At 44.0% G+C, this 23,566-nt stretch overlaps 4 protein-coding genes and 1 long non-coding RNA gene across 9 annotated transcripts; 1 reads left to right on the forward strand and 4 right to left on the reverse strand.

The window, feature by feature from the left end:
* Positions 1–51: 51 nt before the first annotated feature.
* LOC130533344 (echinoderm microtubule-associated protein-like 4) lies at positions 52–11,458 on the reverse strand. Of its 4 annotated transcripts, XM_057046639.1 has the most exons (24): positions 11,099–11,458; positions 9,860–10,045; positions 9,539–9,659; positions 8,059–8,235; positions 7,194–7,334; positions 6,937–6,962; positions 6,610–6,645; positions 5,555–5,678; positions 5,040–5,189; positions 4,896–4,965; positions 4,650–4,760; positions 4,438–4,533; positions 4,131–4,265; positions 3,758–3,893; positions 3,470–3,618; positions 3,252–3,377; positions 3,018–3,149; positions 2,881–2,948; positions 2,658–2,746; positions 2,478–2,575; positions 2,191–2,278; positions 2,026–2,124; positions 1,785–1,915; positions 52–1,692 (listed from the first exon to the last, which is right to left on the reverse strand). In XM_057046639.1, exons 1-24 carry the CDS (start codon positions 11,121–11,123, stop codon positions 1,255–1,257), a joined length of 2,952 nt encoding a protein of 983 aa, XP_056902619.1. In that variant the 5' UTR covers positions 11,124–11,458; the 3' UTR covers positions 52–1,254. The 4 variants fall into 4 exon arrangements, with proteins under 4 accessions (XP_056902619.1, XP_056902622.1, XP_056902621.1 ...); XM_057046642.1 differs by lacking the exon at positions 8,059–8,235; XM_057046641.1 differs by lacking the exon at positions 6,610–6,645.
* Positions 9,967–11,916, forward strand: LOC130533347 (uncharacterized). The gene is made up of 2 exons (XR_008952549.1): positions 9,967–10,087; positions 10,218–11,916. It is a non-coding gene; the product is annotated as an uncharacterized LOC130533347 (long non-coding RNA).
* Positions 11,627–15,177, reverse strand: tspan14 (tetraspanin 14). 2 transcript variants are annotated; one of them, XM_057046644.1, is made up of 9 exons: positions 14,916–15,177; positions 14,566–14,646; positions 14,126–14,176; positions 13,885–14,031; positions 13,411–13,581; positions 13,117–13,242; positions 12,967–13,017; positions 12,711–12,824; positions 11,627–12,416 (listed from the first exon to the last, which is right to left on the reverse strand). In XM_057046644.1, the coding sequence occupies exons 2-9, from the start codon at positions 14,644–14,646 to the stop codon at positions 12,351–12,353; spliced, it is 807 nt and encodes a 268-aa protein (XP_056902624.1). In that variant the 5' UTR covers positions 14,916–15,177; the 3' UTR covers positions 11,627–12,350. The 2 variants fall into 2 exon arrangements, with proteins under 2 accessions (XP_056902624.1, XP_056902625.1); XM_057046645.1 differs by having other exon boundaries at positions 14,794–14,928.
* A 2,183-nt stretch (positions 15,178–17,360) lies between these two features.
* LOC130534229 (potassium voltage-gated channel subfamily G member 3-like) lies at positions 17,361–19,507 on the reverse strand. Its single transcript, XM_057048248.1, has 2 exons — positions 18,578–19,507; positions 17,361–18,500 (listed from the first exon to the last, which is right to left on the reverse strand). Exons 1-2 carry the CDS (start codon positions 19,150–19,152, stop codon positions 17,855–17,857), a joined length of 1,221 nt encoding a protein of 406 aa, XP_056904228.1. The 5' UTR covers positions 19,153–19,507; the 3' UTR covers positions 17,361–17,854.
* A 334-nt stretch (positions 19,508–19,841) lies between these two features.
* LOC130533549 (uncharacterized) lies at positions 19,842–23,566 on the reverse strand. Its single transcript, XM_057047062.1, has 5 exons — positions 23,345–23,566; positions 22,341–22,488; positions 21,697–22,058; positions 21,339–21,567; positions 19,842–21,259 (listed from the first exon to the last, which is right to left on the reverse strand). The coding sequence occupies exons 1-5, from the start codon at positions 23,408–23,410 to the stop codon at positions 21,138–21,140; spliced, it is 927 nt and encodes a 308-aa protein (XP_056903042.1). The 5' UTR covers positions 23,411–23,566; the 3' UTR covers positions 19,842–21,137.

Genomic DNA, 23,566 nt, shown 5'->3' on the forward strand with positions numbered 1-23,566 from the left:
TACCTGGTGATGATGCTTGAGAAAATAAAAAGGACCATTTCCTTGGCAACATTAAAATTTTAAAACAGTTTTATTTCAGTTGAAATCTTCAGTACAGTCTGTCATCTGACAGGAATGCATGAGAAAACAAGATTGGCTCAAAACAGTCACATGAATATTATCAACATAGGTATCGATGTCTTGAATCCTCTAAAAAGACAAAACAAAAACCCGCCCTTAACCTTAACCCGAATATTGCCCCATTTACCCCCACCCTGAACTCCCTGAACTGTGAAAAAAGCCCTTCAGAGTTGAGCATACAAAAAAATGAAGATATTCATTAGAAGTAATTTTAAAACGACCCGCCCCCTCATTGATAAGGCCCCCGCCCCCTGAAATGACAATCACATTCAAACATTTTGAAGAGAAATGGTCCAGAACAGACAAAAGTATCAGCAGTTAATGAGTCATTGAAACCAGCCAATCAGAAGAGTAGCTCGGGTTTTCCTGTGATCTGATTGGTTGAGAGATGTGTGAATTCTTTACAGTGTAGCTAAGAGTTGCTGCCCCCTGGTGGTGAACAAAATATACACACAGACATCTGCAGTATACACAAACACAGATCCTCTGTGGAGAGACATCTCACGCCAATCCACTGCCTGGTCACAGTAATTACTCTGGAGGCTGACTTCCCATTTACACCAACATTTATTTACTTTTTCTTAAATCCAGAAGTGATCAGTTTAACTGTGTGCATTTCACAACACAAGATCACTGTCCCACAATTTTTTGGCTCAATGACCACACTCAAATTCAAACCGACTTTCTCACACACTTCCAATTTCCTGCACATTTCACATTAGAAGTATTTCATACAGAAGTCCCTTCCCTGTAGGGCTTTTGTTGAGAGTAAACTTTTAAATATACAAAGTTAACAGTGAAGCAGCATCATGAGACCGTTAAGAAAAAATGTGATAAAAACCAAATGTCGCCACTAATCTTATCTCTTTGAGCACAATTTCAAAACACTCTTAAAACACACTTTATGCTTCTTTATGCTCTATTCTTTTTCCAACACTTTCTGTTTTACTGCAACGGACTGACAAGTACGCCAGATGATGCCAACTCCCCCAATACCTGCTCAGGTAAATCACACTCTCCAGATGTTTTACACTGTGACCTCATTTCATTTAAACTGATGATGAAAAAAAACGACAAAGTTCTGCAGACACGTGCGTGTACACATACACTCACTCTCACAAACACATGTTCTTTCTATAATGGGGGGGTCAGGGGGGGCAGCCCCTCATCGCTAGGTGTGGCTGTATCATCGCTTGGCTCAAGGCTGTCCTTCAGACTCACTGTGCTGTCTGAGGGAGGCGGGGTTGACTCAGAGGAAGGCGGGGTTAACTCTGTCGGAGGCGGAGTGTCCGGGGAGGATCCATCTTGGGTCCCATTGGTTGTTGCAGGAGGAGCAGGTTCCTGTGTGGGCGTGGCAGCAGCGCGAGACGGAGGAGTTAAGAGAGACTCAGGCTGCGGTGGGGCGGGGTTAGAGAGAAGGCCATCGGTAAGAGACAGCGAGGTTTTCTCAACCAAACGCCACTGCATGATGCTCATGTCCTTCCCCCCCGTGGAGATCAGGTGGCTGTCTCTATACAGGAAGCTGACATTGGTCACATGACTGCTGTGGGCACTGTACTTATGACTGGGAGCCTGTGAACACACACACACACACACAAACACACAAATGCATGTCGATCTTTGAAGACCCACAAGACAGAGCAAGACTGAATTGTGTGCCTCACCTTGGCCCTGGAGGACGGGTAGGCAAACAGGTGAACTTTACAGAAATCGTCAGCAAGAGCGATGACCTTTCTGTTGTGAGATCGGATCAGAGCATTGATGTCGGTTCCATCAGAACCCTCTGGCCACACGCCTGAAACACACACCTGTGTCATCTCACCTCTAATACCATCAGTACAAAAAAGTACACTACAGTAAATGAACCATCCACATGTTTTTGGACACGTGATGAGGTTTACTGACCAAACACGTGGTAACCCAGCACGCAGGTGTAGGTTGCCCAATCGATGTCTTTACACTCTGAACGATTCCTGATCAAGTTGCATCCATTTGGAATGTCCCCTGAAAACAAAACTCTTACCACACAGCACTTGAAGCACACGGTACTAGATTAATATCAGTACTCACAGTACAGGATCTCATAATCTCCAGAGTTGGACATGATGTTGTTGTTATCAGGTGACCAGTCCAGGTGTGTGATGTAGCTGGAATGTCCCTGTGAAAACCATCAGAACATTTTCATCAGCTGACACATCTGAGTCTGGCAGCTAATGTGTCTGCTAGCGACACGTGGCGTGCTTACAGCTGCAAGAAGGATTTAAACCTTTTTAAAACTGATGAATCTCCTGGTGTCAGGAGCAGCGAGGAGCAAAAGGAAGAAGGGAAACATAAGAAGAAAAGAGGAGCAGACTTACTGAGCACTTCCCATATCTGCTGTACTTGCGCCCTCGCTCAGAGACGGTGTACAGATAGATAAAGTTGTCATGGGAGCCAATGGCCAGCAGGCTGCCATCTGCACAACCACAGAGGAATTGTGGGACATGTAGTCCAACTATTTACTGATACGCAGAATGCTTTGACTGGACTCCACCCACCTACAGAGAAGCGCATCACAGACAGCTGCTCGTTGCCATCGGTGTGTATTGCCACCAGGTCAGTGGTCTCGGCGTCCAGAACGTACCATCTGACAGACAGACCAATTCAGTCCACTGAGGCACCATTCACAAAACCACTTGAAGCCATGTGTCACCGTTCTGTGTATCGTTAGCGGCTGACTCCAACAACCAACTGACAGGTTGCCTAAAAAGCCATACTTACTTTCCTGAGTGCGTTCCTATGGCAACCACAGCTCCACTGGGATGAAAGTCTGCACAGTGTCCATGTTCCTGAGGGAGGGACAACGCTGTCAATGACATATCAATCATTCATAAACCATCAACCAGCTGTCTGCTGACCTCCAGCGTGCGACTCCACTGCAGACTGTGATCCACAGAGTTCCAGAGACAGACCAGACGGTCCTGAGCACATGTCAGAAACATGTCCCTGAACGGATGAGAGGCCAAACCCCACAGCTCATCTGTGTGACCCTGAACACATCACAAATAGCACTTAGTGCTCAAACACATCACCATCTGGAGGCAAACTACCTCATGTGCCGACGACATCACAGCAACATCACTAATCCTCACCTGGACCACCACCCGGAAGCCGTCTTCGAACGTTCCCCTCAGGATAAAATTTCGAGATGTTCCGACCAGGAATTCATCTCCCTTCCCCTCTGATACAGCTCTGATGGTCCCATACTGATCTGGGACCTGTCGAGACCCACAAACACGCGTGACTTCACACATGATACCAGACTCAGAATGATGTCATCCTCTAATCAAACAGCAGCGGTGTGACCAACCTCGATGTCACGGTCAGCTCGTAGTTCGTGGTCCCACAGGATGATTTTTCTGTCTTTCCCTCCTCCAGTCAGCACACTTCCGCTCCTCATCTCACACATGCAGAACACACTGCCCTCGTGACCCTTGACCTGGCGAATGATCTGAAATGCTGGACACACAAGTGTACAGGTGAATCACAGTACTGAATTTATTTTATACCCAGACAGCATTACTGTGTTGATAAACTCCATATTTCCAGGGTTAGGGTTAGGGTATGAATACTGCAGCAGGCAGGAGGCAGGTTCTACCTCGGGGGCCCTTCCCAGTAGGGGCCTCGGCAGAGTTCCGGGTCCATACCAGCAGGACTCCTCCAGAGTCTCCAGTCAGAATGTCTCCAGTGCTCAGAAAGACCAGGCACTGGACAAATTTTGGCTTCTCATATTTCTACAACACAAGAAACAGGGTCAGAAAGCTGCTGAGACTCATGGGACCAGTGACCTGCAGTACCAATTATAATCAGCTGTTAAATTTAAATGTGCTCATTAGTGGTTGTGCGGGCTCCGGCCCACCAGGGGGAACTATATACCTGCAGGGAAGCCCTCTGTGCCAAGCAGTCACCTCACCTCTTGATGACTATTTTAACTTTCAAGGGAAAAACAAAGATTAAAAATGTGAACTCACCCCAAAGATTCCTTGTTTACGAGCCAGTGAATTCCCAGTCCAGGTCCAGAAGAAAATGTGGGACTTCCCACAGGTCACAATAGTGTTTGGGTCGGTGGGGTGGAACTCCACAGTCAGGACCACCTCATTAGTGGTCTGAAACAGCACCAGTCAGAACCAGTAAACACTCACCATCAACTCCTGTGTCATTATTATTATTATTATTATTATTATTGTTGAACTTCATTTATCTTGTGTCATTTTTCTATATCATTAAATTTAATGTGAAAATATGGAGGAAAACAAAGGAAATTAAAAACTTGATCACCTTAATCTCAGCAATCTTTGACTTCTTTTGCCAATCCCACACTGTCAACATGTGATCGTTACAGTCATCAATAACACTCAGGTGGTGACCGGAGTCCTGAAAGAGGGTCAGACAAAAACAGAACCTCGGTGAATTGCAGAGTTTCTGTCATTTTTTAGCGAAAAATATAAAACCAATGTACTTCAGTTCCCAGGATGCACCTGGATACTCACAGCTTTAGAGAAAGACAGAGAGCCAACACCTCGCTCAAATGTACCGATGCCAATAACCTGCAGAGTGGAGAGAGAAACGCTGTCCCAGATCCGAACGTGAGGCTGCAGCGGCTGAAATCACCATAGACATTATTGATTATTGTGAACCTTCAGGTGCAATTTTCATCAATATTTGTAACATCTTATATACTCCTTTTGTTTTTGCTATGTGCAGAAGATGAAGACATCATCTTTTTAAGTCCGTACCCTTCCATCTTTGTCCACTCCTGCAATCTGTCCCGTGGCGATCCGGATCTTATCAGGATGGATGGCCAAACTGGCAGGCAGACAGAGTCAACACAGACCAGCCAACCGCACAGCAGTGCAACTGTCATGTGATTGTTTTCTCACCACTTGACGCAGTCGGTGTGTCCGAGATAATGTCTCTGAGTCCGCTCTTCATAGTTAAACAAAATGACAACGGAGGCGATGAAGTAAACAATCTCTCCGGTTGGAAGGAGGTAAACATTGGTTCTGCAGTCTCTGCCACGGTAGCCATAGCTACAGAGGGTCAAGGAGCATCATGGATACACCCATTTTGAAATGTTATTGGCACCAGCAAAATAGCTCATTCTGATCAGTTAGCCTTCTCACAGAGGAAAAAGTGAGGAATACGAGCTGAAAATGACATGTTTACAGTGCGTCTGCTTCCAGACATAAACATCCAACATTTCTGTTCAAACATTTGTGAATCTCCCATCATTTGAAGAGCCACAAACGGGTTTGTCAAAGTGTTTCCACCTCTGCCGCCTCCCCTTTGTAACTGGCAGTTAGTGTACAAACCAGGTTAGATGGCTCACTGCTCTCATTGTTTTCCATGGGTGGGAAAGATCATTACTCCGATTAAGCGTATAATTCAAGGATACACCCACTCCAGCTTCAGCCTCTCTGGAGGAAGTTCGGTCCGAACTTCATCATAGTTTTCTACGTCTGATGGGATGAACATGGTAATTGGACGACCACGCATGAACATTTTAATGTGGTTCCCCTCTGCAGAGACACACACGCACACACACACATTGAGAGGATAAAAAACACAATCTGTACTTTATTAGAAGTAATCTTTCCAAGAGATTTGGTCTGGATGACAATCAGTTATAATTATTATCATAAACTATTATTTTCTGCTCAGAGAGGCTTGATTGTGAACTAATGGTCTGAGAAAACATCCTTGTGAAAATCTGATAGTGATCAATAAAACCAACACTAAAGCCTGTAATTTATTTGGAAACAAATAAATCATTATATGATAATAAAATACACCCTGACAGTTTTGTTTCACCCCAGCTGAGAGGCCAGAAACAAAGCTGACACTAAGGGAGGCGTGACAGACGAGGGTGACGATCATCAAAAACTACTGCAACAACGTGAAACCTGGAAGTTCATCCAGAAACAAGAGAGACACAACACAAAAAAGTGAGGCTCAGGTGAAAATGAGGGTGAGGATAAAGCGGAGGACGGGTTTCAAGTGAAGAGTAGTGGCTAACATGCAGGCAAAGAAGATTAGACAGACACACCAGCTGTGTCAGCGTTTACCTCCACAGATTCACACCTGGAAACAATCATGTACATCCAGGATTGGCTGAATGGCCTGTCAATCAATGAGAGGTTGATCACAGCATCCAATCACAGGCTTCACATTTAGATGTTGGTTTGCATCTGGAAGATTACAATTTCAGGTAGTGCTGGCAAAAAAATCAAATGGTTCTATGGAGGTAGTTAAAAAAAAGGGAGGAGGCACAGACAGGTGTGCTATCACCTGATCAGGCTGAAGAAGAGAGCAGGTGAACAAGCAAGGCTGACAATAAAGCAGAGAGATGCATTTGGTCCAGGGCAGAAGCAAAACACTACATCAGCTGCTGTTAGGATGTTAGCATGGTTTTAGCCTACTCGCTTGTTCACGCCTCTCCTCGGAACTTACCAGCTTGACTGTTTTTCTCTCGTGTTGACATTTTGGCTGGTTTAAGACAAAGACATCATCATTCAACATAAAAAAAACAATGAATGACGACAAATGTACAACACAAAAAAAGACAAACTATAAATTTGCAAAGAAAACAACATTAATGTGCATCCTCAATAACACAAACAGAAAAAACACTAACAAAAATCACACTCATTAACATAAAGACATCTTAATCGGCAACAGTGGCTTCCTATTGGCTGTTGAAAACATGATGATGTTAATGACAATGATTATACTGATGACCTCACCGATAATCAATAACATACATAAAATCAGATTTACCTTGACTGACAACTGTGTCTTTGTGTCTGAAACAGGCAGAAAAATATTTTGATGTTAATTTTTTTTGTTCCAAGTGCATTTTAAGGGAAAAAGTAGTGAGCTAACTTAAGCATAAGTAAAAGTATATGCAGATCTTTCGGGTGTGTTTCTGGTACGTGTGTCAGTGGCTTCCCGTCTGTTAGTTTAGTTAACTTTAAACCTAGTTTGATTTGATCGAAGCTGTATTTTGACTAATTCAGCATAGCGAGTGCACATACCGCTCGGCGTTCTTCACCACTTTGGCCAGCAGCTTGGAGGTGGATGCAGCTTTCACCAGTTTATTCTTGTTCTCATCTGAAGTGTCCCAGTTGCTGCTGCGAGAACGTTCCATACCTGAGGACCGCTTCACACTGGGCCCCCTGAACACACACACACACACACACAGTGTCACAGTAGTGCTCTAGAAGAAACACTCCAAGTCACTGAGCTTCATCAACAGAGGATCTGGTTGCTAGAGAGACGCCATCAGAGCAACAGGTCAGAAGTGCCCCAGTTTGTGACCACATAAACTTCAGTGACTCAGAGTGAAACAACATCCAGGATGGTAGCAGCAACTTTACAACCATCAGAGGGTGAAAGCCAGCTGCAGCAGGAAGTCCTCAGCGGAACCCTCATTAGAAGCTTTAGTAACCTCAAGCAGCAAACAGCATAGAAGATTTGGAGTCAGAGAAGCTTAAGAGAAGAAGATACTGCAGAACGTTAGTTGTACTGGGAGGTCTCCGGGATTACTGCAAGGAGGCTTTGGGGGTTGAAGCACAGTTAGAGGAACTGCTGCAGAGAAGGTCCAAAAGGAAAAGTGGGAGGGGCAAACATTAGTATTTGGGAGCAGAGACTCAGATCTACAAAAGCCTGTTAACCTGATCTCCAGGAGAACCCATGAGGGCCCATACCTGCACCTGAGGACCCACAGCCCTCTTTCTGCTCCCTCACCAAACCCTGAATGATCAGTTGTGTTTGGCCCATCTAGACTCTACCTGAGCTGGAGAGGATACTCAGGTGAGGGCGGACTCTGGGTCTTCAGGGGCGGGGTTAGTAACCACACAGAGCAAGAACTTCAGAAGAGTTGACAGAACAGAGCGGAACCTTTTGGGAAGAGCATGGCCTTTACTGCTGTCAGCAGACTGAGCTGGCCTCTGGGGGGTCTGAGGGGTCTGGGGGGTTTGGGGGGTCTGAGGAGAAGAGGGGGGCAGGTCCTCCTTCTCATTGATCTCCTCCATCTGAGACCGCTCGCTGCTGGTCTCCTTCTTCCTGTCTGCTCCACTGTGGATGAAATCAGGATGGTGAGAGACCACAAACATGTGCTTCTACTGGTTCTAACCTACACCATCTGATTCTACTCAGGTTCTACTGACTCTAACTACGGGAGTTCAAACCACAAATGTCCTTTTGCGACTGCTGGACGCCGACCTCCTCCTTCCTGTCTGTTCCACTGTGGATGAAACCGGGACTGTAAGAGACCGGCCGGACCGGATGTACTGAACAGTAAATGAAAACCTTCCACCGTGATCAGGACCAGGACCAGAAAAATGTCAACAGTCTCACTAAAAACAGCAGAGCCGACTGTCCTGAAAGCATGGAAACGCAACGCAGAGTCCAACTGGGGAAAAAGAGTTCAGGCACCACTTCAATTTATGGTGTTACATCCTTTTAAAGAGTGTGTGTGTGTGTGTGTGTGTGTGTACCAATAGCATCTACTGATCTTAGTTTAGCGGCTAACAGAATTAAATCCAGCTCCAACTTCTAATGATCCGTTTTTTCAGCTCAATCCTGCCATTGTGGGAGACGTTGAGCAATGATACTTTAACAGGATGTTTCCAGTCTGTATCTACGCTGATGCTTGTTTTGACTTGACCGACTGGGTGAATTTGAATATTACTGGTAAGATACTGAAGATTCAAGGAAGAGCTGTAGTCCTAGAAGTTAGTTATTATTGCTGAAACACCAAATGTTGTCCTCTAGGTTTTAGCTTTGATTTACTTCTCTCTCTTTTCTTTCTCAGTTTTTGGTGACGCTGCACTGAAACTGGATTAATTACACCCGAACATACAAAATAACTTGTTTTGTTGTTGGTTTTTTTTAATCGAGGTTCTTATTCCTTAAAACCATAGCAATGCAGGACTCTCATCTCTCTGTCCTCATTAGCAGTCAGAGTAGAAAGTTCAGCATTTATGGCCGCCAAAAGACATTTATTAAGTATTGTCACAGACACTGAAATATCTTGAAAGATCTTCTTTTTTACTTGGTTAATGATTTTTTTCCTCCAATTTGTCGAAGAGAAAAATGACTTTTTTAATGTGATGCTTAATATGATGTAAAGTGGATCAGATTAATCTCACTTCTATAAAGATAAAGAAATCAAATTTAATATTCAATATTAACTGAAGTCAGTGAAGCATTTGTTCAGAGTAATGAGGATCTGGGCTGACAGTTTGTTCTGTCAAATATGAGACACCACATCAAGACGAGAGGCCAAATCGTCTATCTATCTAAGATTTATTGTCATGTTGAAACTGCAGTGTTTTTAGATAATGACCTGGTGTGTGCGTGTCAGGTTTTTTTATACCTCTTTGCTGCAGATGAAAGAGTTTCCTTCCTGGTAACGGATGTGGATTCTCGCTTTCGTGCAGATGTTCCTCCGTTAGTGATGCAGGACATCGAGTGAGCTTCACGCAGGGCAGTGCCACCTACAGAAGGAAGCAAATCTCCATTACTGGAATAACAGCTTCATTGTGCTGTTTCAGCCTGTGACTGATTAACTGGCCAGGAGCCATTGCAGCAGTCGTATTGCTGCAGGGAAAACAACAACGATCGCGTCGCAAACTGGACAGTTCAAGCAAAACTGCAGACAAACACAGCTCTCTCAATGTCTATGTTGACTGTTTACTTTTGCTTCCATGTTGTTTCTTGCTTGAAGAAGCAGCTGAAATTTCCGATGCGTCGAGGCGGCGAAGGACATCGGCGAGGGCAGCTTTCATCACCGTCAACTCGTCCTCCTGCTGCTGAACACGAAGCTCCAGAGCGGCGAGGCGGTCGTTGACGTCCGAGACGCTCGCACCAGACATGCTGTCATCTGTGACGAGACGGACAGAGATGTAAAGGTCACGCCTCTAAGGTGAGCTGGGTTTGTCTTTCATGACCAGCTGACGCAGTCTCCCCGTGGGGTTAGCATGTAGCAATGGAGCTAACTCAGTTATCGATAACATCTGGCTGAGTTTGTTTGACAATCAAAAGTGCTGTTGCAGGGTGAAGGTGCTGCATGTTGTTGCATGTCCGCGTGCATGTGGGCGGGCAGGCAGGCAGACACACACCTGACTGCATTCCTCAACGTTGGTCCTTAAACCACAGTGCATCCAGAACGTTTAACATCGGTCCAAAACTTTTAATGATTCTGCATCAATAAAATCTGTTGTGATGGTTCAGAAACTTCCTCTGGCCACATACTGGTGGTCTGTGACTGGTAAAGGTCCCAAATCTGAATGAATGCCCGTTATCAACACATTACCTGCCTCATAGTTTCAGTGCTGCAGCTGACCCTACAGACATCCCAGGACCATAAATAACAGTTGTCCGACTTCCAGTAATGCCAAAATGATGAACTGAGATTTCAACGACAGAAAGGAGGAAGTAGACCAGGGAAAGAGGGGAAGAGAAATCAAATGGTAACACCCCACATAAACTGGCTGCGTTTTCATATGTAAAAAGTTTAGTTGAGCAGAAAGGAAAGCGGTTCTGGCTACTTCCGGAAACACTGCAAAATACAAACATTCAATACATTTAATACAGCTTTTATTTTCTCTGTCCAATACTGGTCTTGAGCTTTATAGTTTCCAGCTGATCCTGATCTTGAGGGTTTCTATCTAATTCCGGCCTTTTCTGATCCCAGTGATGATATTTGGGGTCTGTCTGATTCGGGTCTTGGTCTTTTGGAGTTCAAACTATTATGCGTCTCCAGGAGATGTTGGTTTTGTTTCCCTGCAGCCGCCGGAGGGGCGGTGCGATCTTTGATAAATACAGCAGTGACACGTGTAAAGCCGCCAAAGACGTGTGCGGATTTCTGAGTCCCACTGCTGCGCGTCTACGTGACCGGGTGATCTTGAGTGCGAAAGCGGCGTCTTGCACTTACCTAAACTACCGGTGAATCCGTCCATTTTCCTGGAGAACGCAGGGAGTCCGGGCTGGAGGCCTGCGGGAAGCTATGCACGTACTGCGGGCCTCCGTCTATTTTTTTCCACCGCGGCAAATGAAAAAAGAGCAGAGGCCAACTGAAGCGGGTCTGCCCGCCGGGTCCGTCTGTCCAGGTAACCAGAGATCTGTTGTCCTGTGCCGCCTAAAGAAGACGCCGCTTCCCGGTGATCCGACAGCCGAGAAACAGAGCGAGAAAATCCGAGAGCGAGACGAGACACTACGGAGCGGCGCTGCTGCCCGTTTCCGGCTCCGCCCCCTTAGAGAGTAGTGGAGGAGAGGGAGGAGGGGATCCAGACTGTTTCTGTGCGGATCAGGTTTCACGTCTTTCTGGGAAGGTTTAATAGTGGCGCCACCCACCGGTCACTGTCCAGCATTACACCAACCGGAAGTGACGCGATACAGTTCAAAGTTTAGCTATTCCAAAAGTTTGTTGTTTAAAATATCAAATGTAAAAATATCACAGAAGACAAGTTCCTGACTATTTATTCTGTAAATACAAACTATAAAACTTTGTATAAAATAAACAATGCACCAAGACAAAATTAAAGGTTTTTTTTTTCCCCCCCCATCGGCTCAAACATTTTAACAACTTTTCCAACTGTCTTTGGATAAAGACTCACAAAATCAATCCAGTGTCGATAAAGTTCTTCATATTCAACATGTTATCACATGACCTGGGGCTTTAACTCTGTTCATTTAGTACTTTCATACATTCTGCATTTTGTGATGGTTCCAATTAAAATATTATAATAATAATAAACAAACATTTCTAACAGTGCCCACTGTAGTTTGAGAGCTATCCATATTTTGAATGTGACTGTTATACCCTCTTCTTATGAATGTTAAATATTGATTTGTACTAACAAGGACCGCTAAACAAATCATCAATAACTTTTGTTGGGTTCACTTCCAATCTGATACAGATGTGATCAGATACGAATAATCTGATCTATCATTGCAGAATAGAGGAACCGATCTTAACCAGCCAACCAGGTCAAAGATCACAATGAGTCTATAAACACACCTGCAGGAAGCAAGCAAACAGCGTCAATAGAGCAATCTGAAATTACTCCATGGCTGAAATGTAATAGAACAAGAAAGAGAAAAAGGAATAGAAGGCACTCTGAAGAGATTTGGTCCAGGGTCTCTTGGTAGAGACCAGGCTTAGACTCCGCCTCTGTCCGACCTCCTTAGTAACTGAACTTGACCTTCTCGATGTCAGAGATCAGAGTCCTCGCAAGGTAAATTCCCACCATCTGGTTAAATAAAACACAACTGTCTTTTACCTTTAAGACATCACTGATGGTAACACCTGTAGTCCCCCCCCCCCCCTTGATATCAATATGAAAACACAAATGACAGATGACTTAACTACAACTAATTCCTTACTAAAATTCTTTTCAGGATGCTTCATCATCAATTTTCTAGCCTGACCACATCTGTACATGTATGACAGTTTTTAATCAGCTAATGGCTAATCTGGTTCTAAAGTTTGGGTGGGTGTTCCCTCTGTCAGATGACACACATTAAAATTTGGATGTGGCAGGTACCTGCAGCAGTGAGATGATAATAAAAACAACGGCAAGCATGTAGAGATTTCTCGGTAGCCAGTCCTCCAATGCTGCAATGCAACCTTTCATGTAGATGTGTTTTTCCCAGTCCGGCTGAACAGAACAGGACAGAATGTGTTCACTGTATCATCAGTCTTCCAACTTTAACTGTTTAACTGTTCCAACTTTAACAAATTAATGTGAACCATATAGTCTGATAACATCATCACAAAAATATCAGAAAGCTTGAACTCACCTTCAGTTTTTTTCTGATGTCATAGCCACACTGGGTGTTCACCACAGTGTCCTAAACACACACACACACACACACACACACACACACAATCACTATCTAATCAGTGCTCTAATCAGAGAATCATTTAATATTCATTCTTGGCGAACTTACAGCAGGATCAGGGATGCAACAGGAAAATGGAACCCCACATTTTTCTCTGCTAAGATGGGTTTCATTACACCTGAAGTACACATTCTGGTTCCAGTCATCTGGTTCCTGAGCACCACAGCAGTGGTTCTGTAAGAGAACATAATATTTCTTAATCAAAAAGGGGTAATATACAGAATATTTAGATTTAAAATGAATGTTTATCTATTTTAATGTTCTGCAGTCAAGCAAAGGAGGTGGAGCCAAAGGGATTCATTCATTCACTGGAGCCAAAGGGATTCATTCATTCATGGTTACCATCTTCTGCAGGGAGTCGATGAGGTTCTGCAGGTCAATGTCATCTCGGTAGGCTCTAATGTTGACAATGAAGAACTCATTGATCCACTCTCTGACCTGACTCTGGAAAACTATCGCCAGAACTGCCACAGTCATCTCCAGGACAAAGATGAGTCCAATCAAGCCAGAAAACTGGTGATAGAAAGAGACCAGTATAAGCCCAAAGTTTATGATTAAAGGTTTTAATTAGAACCAAATGACCATGGTTCTAAGACAATAACTGACTTTCTAAAAATACATGAAACACCTGAATCCAGCAAATTTGTCAGGAGTACCCCTTTATCTTTTAACTTGATGGAGAATTCCATTAAGGTCCTAACACATAGAGCATGTTGACATTATAATATTTTAACGATCGAGTATGGCATTGGAACTAAATGAAGAAACACAAATACTTGAATGGGGCCTTTTGCCATCACTAGTTCTTAAACGTACAAACTTCAGCAGGCAGATGTTTTCCCTGAGAGCTCCCACACAGCCAGCAAAGCCCAGCGTAAATGTGACTCCGCCGACCAACAGCACCAACCAGACTGGATCAAAACCATGTAGTTGTGTCACTTGAGTCAGATCCCTCAGAATGCCCTTTAAACATAAATAACCAGCAGAGAGCAATAATCAATATCCTGTCCTCCAGCAAGATAACATTCATATTGATAATATCCTGATGTTCACACACCTTTTCACTCCATGCCCAAAACCCAATAGCAATGAAGGCTGCCCCTGCCAGCTGCAGAATGTGAAGAGATAAAAAGTAATCAGATGAAACAACAGGTTGCTTTTTGCAGGCTGCAGCATGGACCTCAACCTTGAGAAATGATATATTGGTGCTGATAACATCACAGTAAGTAGCACAGACGCTTCACGAGAAACATTTTTTCCATTTCCTGCCCAATGACGCACTTTATGTCCCAACAACACTTCCTGGTAATTTGATTTCAAATTGTTGACTTTGAAAAAACTAAAGTGCAGTTTCACACCGCAACACTTCAACAAGTACAGATCGTCGTAGGTCTCCTTTTAAACATTCATGGGACATGTGCAAATTCATATTCATATATGGGCACATGGCCACGTAAACACACGAACATATAGATATAGGTGTGTGTTTTATCTTACCCAAAATATGATGTTGTAGCTGAACATCAGGTACTTGTAGCAGCAGCTGACTTCGGAAGTTCCATATCGATAGTAGTACATCTAGAACATAGGAAAATGTGTAAAAAATACACCTTTTATATACTCCGCGCGTGTCTCCGAAGTGCTTGTGAACGACTTAAAGTAACAACAGGTTTGCTCAATATTTTCCTCAAAGATAAAGAGGATCGGTAGTTCTGATCCACTGACCGTAGCCGCAGTCCGTTAACATGAGCGCTGCTCTACGGTGTTGGAAGCTAACGGCTAAAGCTAACTACAAAGCTAAAGAGATTAAAACTGTCAAGTTATCGGAAAGAAAAGTTCAGACTTACTTCAGAAAAGTAGTCACTTTCACTTCCTACCAAATGTAACCTTCCCCCTCCTCGTCTCCTCTTCTACTTCTCTTATTTCTTCTTCTTCCTTTGCTTCTTTGTTTTTATGAAACCTTCTCCCTTCTCGCTTCGGGGCGTGGATTGTCGAGTTCTACTTTCAAGGATGAATGTTTAACCACAAATTAGGTTAGATTTTGGAAGCACGTGGAACTACTACTACTATTCTAAGACGTAAACCTTATTTTTTTAATTGTTTTGTAACAAAGACGCAGAATATTGTGTCATCGGTTTCCTCATGAAATAGTTAAAAAGGTGTATATGTTGGTGCAATGCTTTATTTGACCTGTGGGTGGCAGCAGTCCCAAATTCCACTGCCAATGCGCTATTTGGGAATGTTTTTTTGTTTGTTTTTTGTTTTAACTTCCACCGTATATAATACTATTATGTAATCTTATTGTCTAGTCCTCTTTTCTATACGCTAGTAATCAGTATATTTTTATACGTTTTATGAATGACAGTTAAGATCTCGAGAAGGTCTAGACCAAATTGGTGCAACGGTGGAAAAGATGAGCATTGGGCCTGCATTTATACTATTATAGAATCATTCTTCTCTCAGCTTTAAAGACGAACAAAAAACAGTGACCTTATCTGACTGAAAGGCCTTTTGTCTCCAGAGGATTGGGCACGTGTGTTAATGGGATATGTTTTGCATTATGGGTTTGTATTTCTGACATTGAGTTAACTTTGTGCTGTCATCATACATTTTAAAACACCCTCTTGTCTAAAGTTATTCTGTCCTTTTCTTGTCTCTGGACATTTCCCTTGCCTTCACTAGCATTTGCTGCAATTTTAAATATAATGTTTCTTGCAGTTTCTACAAAGAAACAGCAACAAAACAATCAAACTAAAAAAAAACCTCCCTAATTTTGGTGTCTTAGCAAGTGAGTCACTAATGCAGGGTTATTTATTTATTTATTTGGAGCTCTCCAGACAACTGGGTCATCAGCTAATGGGGCTGGCTAATCACATCAGCTAACGACTTCCATTCTTCCATTTCCTCTAAAACATCAAATAATCACTCACCAAAAGAGCAGAAAAGACAATAATAGTAACACATTAGGGAAGAGAGGAAGAGACAGATGCTAGAGGCTGAAAGAACTAAAATTCATTAATATAATTAAACTCTTTTTGGTTGAGTATACTTGTACAGAGATTTTTTGAGGCAAACCATTTACCATCATCACAGTGTGTGTGTGCGTGCGCATGCATGAGAGTGTTCTCCATTCCTCAGTGACTGTGCAGAGACAACCGGGCCCCCGACACACACGCATTAACACAGACCCCTATATTGTGTAATGTGTCATATTACTGGGTTGTTGCTATGGAGACTTTGACAGGAAGCTGGAAGTGGGGTGTCATTGTGAACAAGCAATCTTGCTCACTTTGCTTGTGTGTGAGAGAGAGAGAGTGAGGACCTCACATGTCAAAGGACAGTGATTTAGCCACCAGATGGCGTTTGCGTGACTAAGCATCATCATGCATGTTGATCAACGCAACAGATTGATGCTAATAACAAGCTAAAAAAAGCAAGAATTACATCATTCATTATTGATGGCATCACAGACAATCTGCTGTTCATCAATGAAAAACTATAAAGATATATCATAGTGCATTAAGGGCAGGTATCAATGTTAATTTAACATTACCTGATAAACTGAAACTGAAGTTTCAGTGAAGTCACTGTGCATGATTCTGTAGCCATGGTTACAGGCAACCTATTCATATTGCATGATCTTTTTTTCTCATGAGGATAGATGCAAAACTGGTTCGAACAGGTAATCCTCAGTAATCCAGTAATGATGAGACAAGGCTCAGAACTCATAAAAACAGGATCATTCATGATCTTAAGGACCAACAGCAGGGAACATCACAGGAGACAAACAGGTCTGCAAATAAAACTTTATTATCATCCTTCTGTGAAAGCTGCTTCTTTAAACACCTGAGTGCTCTCTCATTATTCTGTTCCAATCAGAGCGCAGCAGCTGTGCAGTGTTACGTTTTTATGACACACTGGGAATACAGCAACACAACCAGCCACCCTTGTTTCCAGTGGTTGGTTTAATTGACCTGTCTCAGTCCTCACCTTCGGGGGAGTCAATGTCCATCAAAACAGGAGAACCAGCCATCAATATGAAGGGGAACTGATGCCATCGAAGGACAGGTTCACCTAACAGAACCATGTGTTTGTGCAGCAGGAATATAGAAACATATTTGATACCAACCTTACTCAAAAAAAATCCTTCATCCCTGCTGTTTGTTTGCACATGAGGGGGCAACTCAGTCCCCAACTGATGGATCTGCGCCATTTTCTGTAGTCCAACATGCAAAATGTCCCCTTGTGTACTAACACGATCACTTTAAAAAGTGTCACACAGACATCACACATTTATTATGATCGTTTTTATTTGATATTTCTTTTCTTACACTTTTCACTGATTGGTTTTAGCACAAATACAACCATTAACTAGCAAATGAAACATAATTATCAGCTATTAATTCAATTTCCTCACGGGGATGAATAAAGTACATCTTAATCTTAACAAGGCACTGAGAAAAAAAAGGATGGGGGAGGCTCGGAGTCTGCGAGGTGGTATTTAGTTCAGACCCTCTAGTGTTTCACACCACAGAAGAAGAAACTGTAATAATTCACACTCTGCAGTGCCACTGTCCTGACATTCAAACCAAATGATTCCAACACTTCCTGCCTGAGTCTGTTGTTGCCATGGGAACAGAGGTCACACCAGAGTCCTATTTAACTTCTCAGAGTTCAGTGTCAATTTGAAACAGGCAAAATCAGCTATGAGGATCACCAATGAGACTCTGTTTAGTATGAAGTGGGACTGGTTGAGGATCTCAGCTGTGCTGAAATCTGCTGGGTGTCAGTTGATGAACTCGGTGGAAAGGCTGTGGGAGCAGCGGGCAGAGCGCACTTTGAGCTCATGGTAACACTGGACAAAGCTATGATAGATGAAGGTGATGGGCAGTGCCAACAGCACAATCCCACTCACCACGCACAGACCACCTAACACACGGCCTGCCACAGTCACAGGGTACATGTCCCCATAACCCACGGTCGTCATGGAGATGATGACCCACCAACATGCTGCAGGGATGCTGGCATAGTCCTGGTTTCCTGCCTCCAGGTCAAGGCCATGCTCCAACAGCTGTGCCAGTGCACTGAAGATTGCCATGGCAACACAGATGAAGACCAGGAGCATCATCATCTCACGGTAGCAACGCCGAAGTGTCAGGCCAAGTGTCTGCAGACCCAGGAAGTGACGCGCTAGCTTGATGACCCAGAAGATCCTCATGATCCGTAGAACTCGCAGGGTCACGCCGGCCCTCTGCAGCTGGGAGTTTTCCCCCGTCAGCGATGTGACAGTGACGGAGACGTAGTACGGTGTGATGGCCAGCAGGTCGATGATGTTCAGAGGGCGGCGGACAAACTCACATTTATCCCGCGACACAAGGAATCGGAAAATACACTCTGCTGTGAACCAGCTGATGCACACTGTCTCGATGATTCTGGAGGAGAGACAATCAGAGAGAGCTCAGACACGAGTTAATGGAAAGTCTCACACATGTTCTCTCATCACACCCACCTGTGCTGGTCAAGTGTCTCGGCAGTCTTCCAGTCTGGTAAGGTGCTGGCACACAGCATCACCATGGAGATGACCACAAACAATACAGACACTGAAGCCAGAATCTGTGCTGCCAGTGATGAGGTGGGCTCTTCAAAGGTCAGCCTCACCCTCTCCAGCCAGCGGCTCCTCGGCTCCTCAGGGCCCCGCGGCTCCTCCTCTGGAAAGAAGTGGACGAAGCAGTCAGACAGGCGGTCATCCAGGCGGCGCTGGCAGCAGGGCTGCAGGTCGGCGCTCTCCAAACCCCAGTAGAGCATCTCGTTATAGAAGGACAGCTCGCACATATGAGGCACAAAGCGCAGCTTGCCGTGCTGCAAGTACAGCATGATGAAACTGAAGGCTTCAGAGTGCCGATCAAAGAAGAATTCGTTTCTGTCAAGGTCGTAGTCGTCACACAGCTCCAGCAGCTCGCTCTCCGAGCCGCAGCGATGCAACTTGCTGAGTCTGCTGAGAGGGAGGCGCTTCATCAGCTCCGTCGAGAAGGAGAACCTGCGGCCGCCAACGTTAAGGATGCAAAGGCTGCTTCCAAACTTCATGTTAATAATTTGTTAAAAAAAAAAAAAAAAAAAAAAAAAATGTTGGTTATGAGGAATAAATAATCCTCATAATCAAAAGCTCTGCAACTTCCAACTTTAAGCTCATGCCTGAAACAGTTTGATCCTCCCAAACTTAATGAAAGATGTGGTTTGTTGAGGATAAATGACTGCTTCCAGTTCGCTTGGAAGCCTTTTTTCTCTCAGCAGCTTCTTGTTTGATCATCATCATCATCAATTTTCTTGAATAGAATAAGTCAGATTTTTTTGTTGTTTGTCCCAGGAATCAGCCCTTTTTTTTTTTTTTTTTTAAAAAAACCTCAATAGAGTTAATCAAGTATCCATGACTTTCTGTGTCAACTGGTCTCTTCTTGAATCTGAAGCTGAAGAACCTCAGATCAAACTCCTCCTCCTCCTCCTCCTCCTTTTTCTCCTCCTATCTGAGAGGAAGTGAATCAGTCAATGTGAGCTGCAGGAAACACTGTTTCATCATCCCATTCATCCTTTTATGTTCCCTCCTTTGAAGATTACATCTCCTAGAATTCATATTATCAGAGTAATTAAAGGATTTTGGGAAAGTAAACATCAGTTTTTAATTCAAGACTTCATTGTGGGTCATCAGCTCCCCCTAGTGGATAACTTTGGAAGTGTATACAAATGTAAACTGCAAAAACTCAAAAATAATGAAAATATTATGCTTTTTATCTTTATTAGGAACATAACCCCGTCTCCTCAACTGAGGACCAAAGAGTCAAGAGGTTCTCTAAAATTGTCATGAACAACCTGAACGAGTGTTACATGATAACTGTACTCAAAAGCAAAACTATAGAACGACCGGTTCTCTTTGATACAAACAGACTCATCGGCCAATCGCTGTTGTCAGCTCATCCTCCAGAAAGATGCTACTTTCACATTTAAACCAATATTTATTCAATTTTTTAAAAATGGACTCAACATGGATACAAATAACAAGTGCAAGAACAACACGACAGATCTGTAAACTGAAAGTACGAAATCATCGAGGACACAAAGACACGAGTGAGCATTTGTCGTCAGTATCAGGCGTTGTCGTCATCCTCTGGGGTTGTTGTTAGGGATCCATTTCAGAAGTGAAGCTCAACAAATTCTGGATTTCAAAATTGAACTCAGAAACTGGATCTGGCCATTTCCATGGCAACGGCAGCTTAGAAAAGGAGAGGAATCTTCATGCAGTTCAAACACCACACAACAGCTAAAAGCCAATACAACAGAGGGTGTGATAAGGACAATTAATAATCACTTAACAGGTCTTCTAACTGTAATTCTGTAGAAACCATTTTCTTTGTTATTTTCTAACGAAGGTTTGGTTGTCACCTTGTTTTCATTACAGGGGGTCAGACATTTAAATTATTCCATTATTATTTACAGCACATAATAATTTTTATGCAGTATTTTATTTTAGAGTGAGTAACCATGATAACTGACTCCACTCACTTTCTGAAATGGGGTACGGTTATCCCTCTTTCCCAGGTTCCCTATTTACTTCATTTATAAAACAAACATGGAGTTTCTCAGCTCAGGAGGAACTTCAGAAACGGTTCTGAAACAACTGCGAGTGTTGCCAGTCTCACAGACTGGTGTCAACAAACCGCTGAGTTTAGTGTCAATAGTTGCAGAGTCGGCAGTCTCTCGGGTTGTTAGCAGTCTTACCAGGTTGATGACAGTATCTCGGAGTTGCGTTCTGTTTTAGCTGTAGTCACACTGGATTACACTATGTGCAGCTGTTCTCAGTCTCTCTGAGAATTGTTGGTCTGTCTTTGATGTCTGTGAGGTCATTTTGGAGGCAGTTACTGGGTTTACAGCTTTCCATCAGGTTTCTATGGCGACTTGTTCACCGCCGTTAAAACCAGCTTTAAACTGAAACAGAAGTTTATAAATTTCTCACTGGTCCAACAAGGCTACATTTCATTGGATTGTGTTTGGTGGTAGAGGAATAATGCAGCCGTCCATCAGAGAAATCTGGGGTCTCTGTTGGCTCTTCGAGAGCGGAATCGGATCTCTGACAGTTTGGAGTTAATTCCGGAGCCAATGACTCCTTTCTTTGCGAGAGGAAACCGAGCCAAGATGGCATCTAAGAAACAGGAAGGATGGACAGGCGTTCAGACGGACCTCAGATCAAAAGAACACGTGGATGAATCTGCAGAACTCACTGAAAATGGCGTTGATCTTGTGCGGATCGAGTGCGCTGCGTTGAGGCTGGAAGGCAGGTCGGCGGCTTCTTCCACCTCGCAGGTTGCTGTTCATCAGCGTGTTCATATCAAACACGCCCATCAGCAGCGTCCGTGCCATTGCCGTGGGAGATTGCGCCTGATTAGCTGCCTGCCAGGAGCGGATGTCACAGAGAACACCAGAACCCGGATATACCTCCACCTGGCTCACCTGGACGGATGGAAACCAGGTGAAATTGATACATCATTTCAAAGTTTAGTCTCTGATAAAATGGTGAATTAAAGTGTTTCGATGAGAAACATTGATCGTTTCAGTTCTGCTGTCAACCCTTTTACTCACATGTCCATTAATGTTCCCTGCTGTGCACTGGCTCTCAGAGCAGCTCCTCCTCAGTTCCTCCATGTTGGTTTGACTACAGAGTGGCGCCTCCTCTCCCATGTTGCTCCCGAGCCCGAGGTCCCCTGGCATCTCCTCGTCCTCGGAGCCCAGCGGGCCCCAAGACTCAAAAATGTCCCCGCTCAGATCCTCCTGGAGCTGCTGGCTGTTGACCTGAGGGCGTAGCTCAACGTCCTGATTGGTGGAGTGCTGCTGATGCAAGTATAGGGGATAGTTGTCACTCCTGCTGGTTGGTGCTGGGATGGAATGGTGGCTGTTGGCCTGGCCCAGTGTCTGCCACATGGTGGACAGGAGTCCAGGGATTTCTGAGAAACACAGACACAAAGTAAAAAAAAACAACCCAAACCCAAAAAGAAAATTAACACAAATAATCTGAGACTCGTTTGTGAAAATGAAGTGTGAAATCAAACAAAGTTAGACAGAAGAGCAAACCTCATTCTTTTAGTGTTACAGTCAGGAGGCTGGACTCTAAGACATTGTGAGCAGCCTGGACTTCAGTGTTACTTTAACTTCAGCTTTACCTTTCCTTCGGTGACACAGCAGCAAACTGAATGGTACCAGACTGCGGAAACTGGATCTGGACTCACCGTGGACCAGCATGGTCTTCAGTCTCTGGTTCTCTGCCGACAGCTCAGCCTTCTCTCTCTCCAGCTCCCGAACCCGCGATCGCAAGAAGTAAAGCTCACTGGTGTGAGTTGGGGACAGAGATGACACGCCCGACTCCACCTTCACCACCTGCAAGGAAAGGGGTCAGCATCAGAGATGTTTGATGCAAAACTAATTAATTTAATAGAAGATACAGGACTGATTCTGGCAACATGGAGATGAATGGTTTAAGAGGGAATGGACATCAGACACAAACAGCCTACAGATCCCAGTCATCCATCCACCATCCCTCCATCCATGCGTCATTAACCTATCCCTAATTGTCTTTGGACTGGGGGAGGTTGCTGGAGAAATGGAGAGGACATGCAAAGTTCATACAGATGAGCCCCTGCCCCCAGGGAGATTCTGCCCCACCGCCCGTAGCCAATTCAGAAGTTTGACGTCAATGATTCTATAGCGCCTCCTACGGGCTACACTGCAACAATACACCAGTAGAAAATGTGGGTTCTGTTTGATGGGCACCATCATCAGTTTTTTCATTATACTTAGTTGTCTTCATGCTAAGACTAAATTTGCGATTGTTGTAAGTGTAAATTCTTGGAATCCAACGTATAACTACCGGTAGTTGGAAAGAAATGGAATTGGAATAACTGGTTTATTTTAATCCCCTCATAAATATAGAAATGAGCAAATCAAGATTGGCTTGATATGTGGCGGACCAAGCAGGAAATCGACTGATCAATTGTAGTGCCCTGACTGTTTCATGTAAAATTTGCAACGAGTATGTCCTAATTAAAAGCCACTTTTAATCATCCTATATTTAATGATTAACAGTTTAGTGGGACGTCAGCTTGTTGACATTAGAAGTGCATGTTAAGCGTTTCATTTAGTGCTAGTTCTGATCATTGACGTTAATCAATAACACCGTGATGGGATCCGCGATTGGCTGTGGATCATTAAGGTGTGTATCTGCTGGACGTCTCACCACCGGCGGCCCAACGCTGCCGCTTGTTGTCCGCTGCAAGCCGCTGCTGTCCGGACTGTCCGCCATCTGTAGCCCAGAAAAGATACCGATAGCCGAGAAAAACGGCGTCCGTCAGGTTTCGCTCGGCTGTCCCTCACAAAAACACACAAAGACGGGGAGAAAAAAGAAAACAAATTTATTAAAATTCATAGGGGTATCCACTTCCGGTGCTGAAACTACGTA

This window comes from Takifugu flavidus, chromosome 11 (genome assembly GCF_003711565.1).
Source record: "Takifugu flavidus isolate HTHZ2018 chromosome 11, ASM371156v2, whole genome shotgun sequence".
Classification (NCBI taxonomy): domain Eukaryota; kingdom Metazoa; phylum Chordata; class Actinopteri; order Tetraodontiformes; family Tetraodontidae; genus Takifugu; species Takifugu flavidus.

What these genes read in the sequence shown, in the direction of transcription:
- LOC130533344 (XM_057046639.1), bottom strand. Translation starts at nt 11,123, where the DNA reads ATGGACGGATTCACCGGTAGTTTAG. An exon ending in CTCTGTCTTTCTCTAAAGCT is followed by an intron (nt 4,534 to 4,649) that starts GTGAGTATCCAG and finishes ACCCTCTTTCAG; the next exon opens with GACTCCGGTCACCACCTGAG. An exon ending in GCTGGGTTACCACGTGTTTG is followed by an intron (nt 1,916 to 2,025) that starts GTCAGTAAACCT and finishes TGTGTGTTTCAG; the next exon opens with GCGTGTGGCCAGAGGGTTCT.
- tspan14 (XM_057046644.1), bottom strand. Translation starts at nt 14,646, where the DNA reads ATGTACTACTATCGATATGGAACTTCCGAAGTCAGCTGCTGCTACAAG. An exon ending in TCGACTCCCTGCAGAAGATG is followed by an intron (nt 13,243 to 13,410) that starts GTAACCATGAAT and finishes GTTCTCTTACAG; the next exon opens with AACCACTGCTGTGGTGCTCA. An exon ending in TTATCATCTCACTGCTGCAG is followed by an intron (nt 12,417 to 12,710) that starts GTACCTGCCACA and finishes TTATTTAACCAG; the next exon opens with ATGGTGGGAATTTACCTTGC.
- LOC130534229 (XM_057048248.1), bottom strand. Translation starts at nt 19,152, where the DNA reads ATGAAGTTTGGAAGCAGCCTTTGCATCCTTAACGTTGGCGGCCGCAGG. An exon ending in GAGACACTTGACCAGCACAG is followed by an intron (nt 18,501 to 18,577) that starts GTGGGTGTGATG and finishes TCTCTCCTCCAG; the next exon opens with AATCATCGAGACAGTGTGCA.
- LOC130533549 (XM_057047062.1), bottom strand. Translation starts at nt 23,410, where the DNA reads ATGGCGGACAGTCCGGACAGCAGCGGCTTGCAGCGGACAACAAGCGGC. An exon ending in GAAGACCATGCTGGTCCACG is followed by an intron (nt 22,059 to 22,340) that starts GTGAGTCCAGAT and finishes TGTGTTTCTCAG; the next exon opens with AAATCCCTGGACTCCTGTCC. An exon ending in CAGGGAACATTAATGGACAT is followed by an intron (nt 21,568 to 21,696) that starts GTGAGTAAAAGG and finishes CCATCCGTCCAG; the next exon opens with GTGAGCCAGGTGGAGGTATA.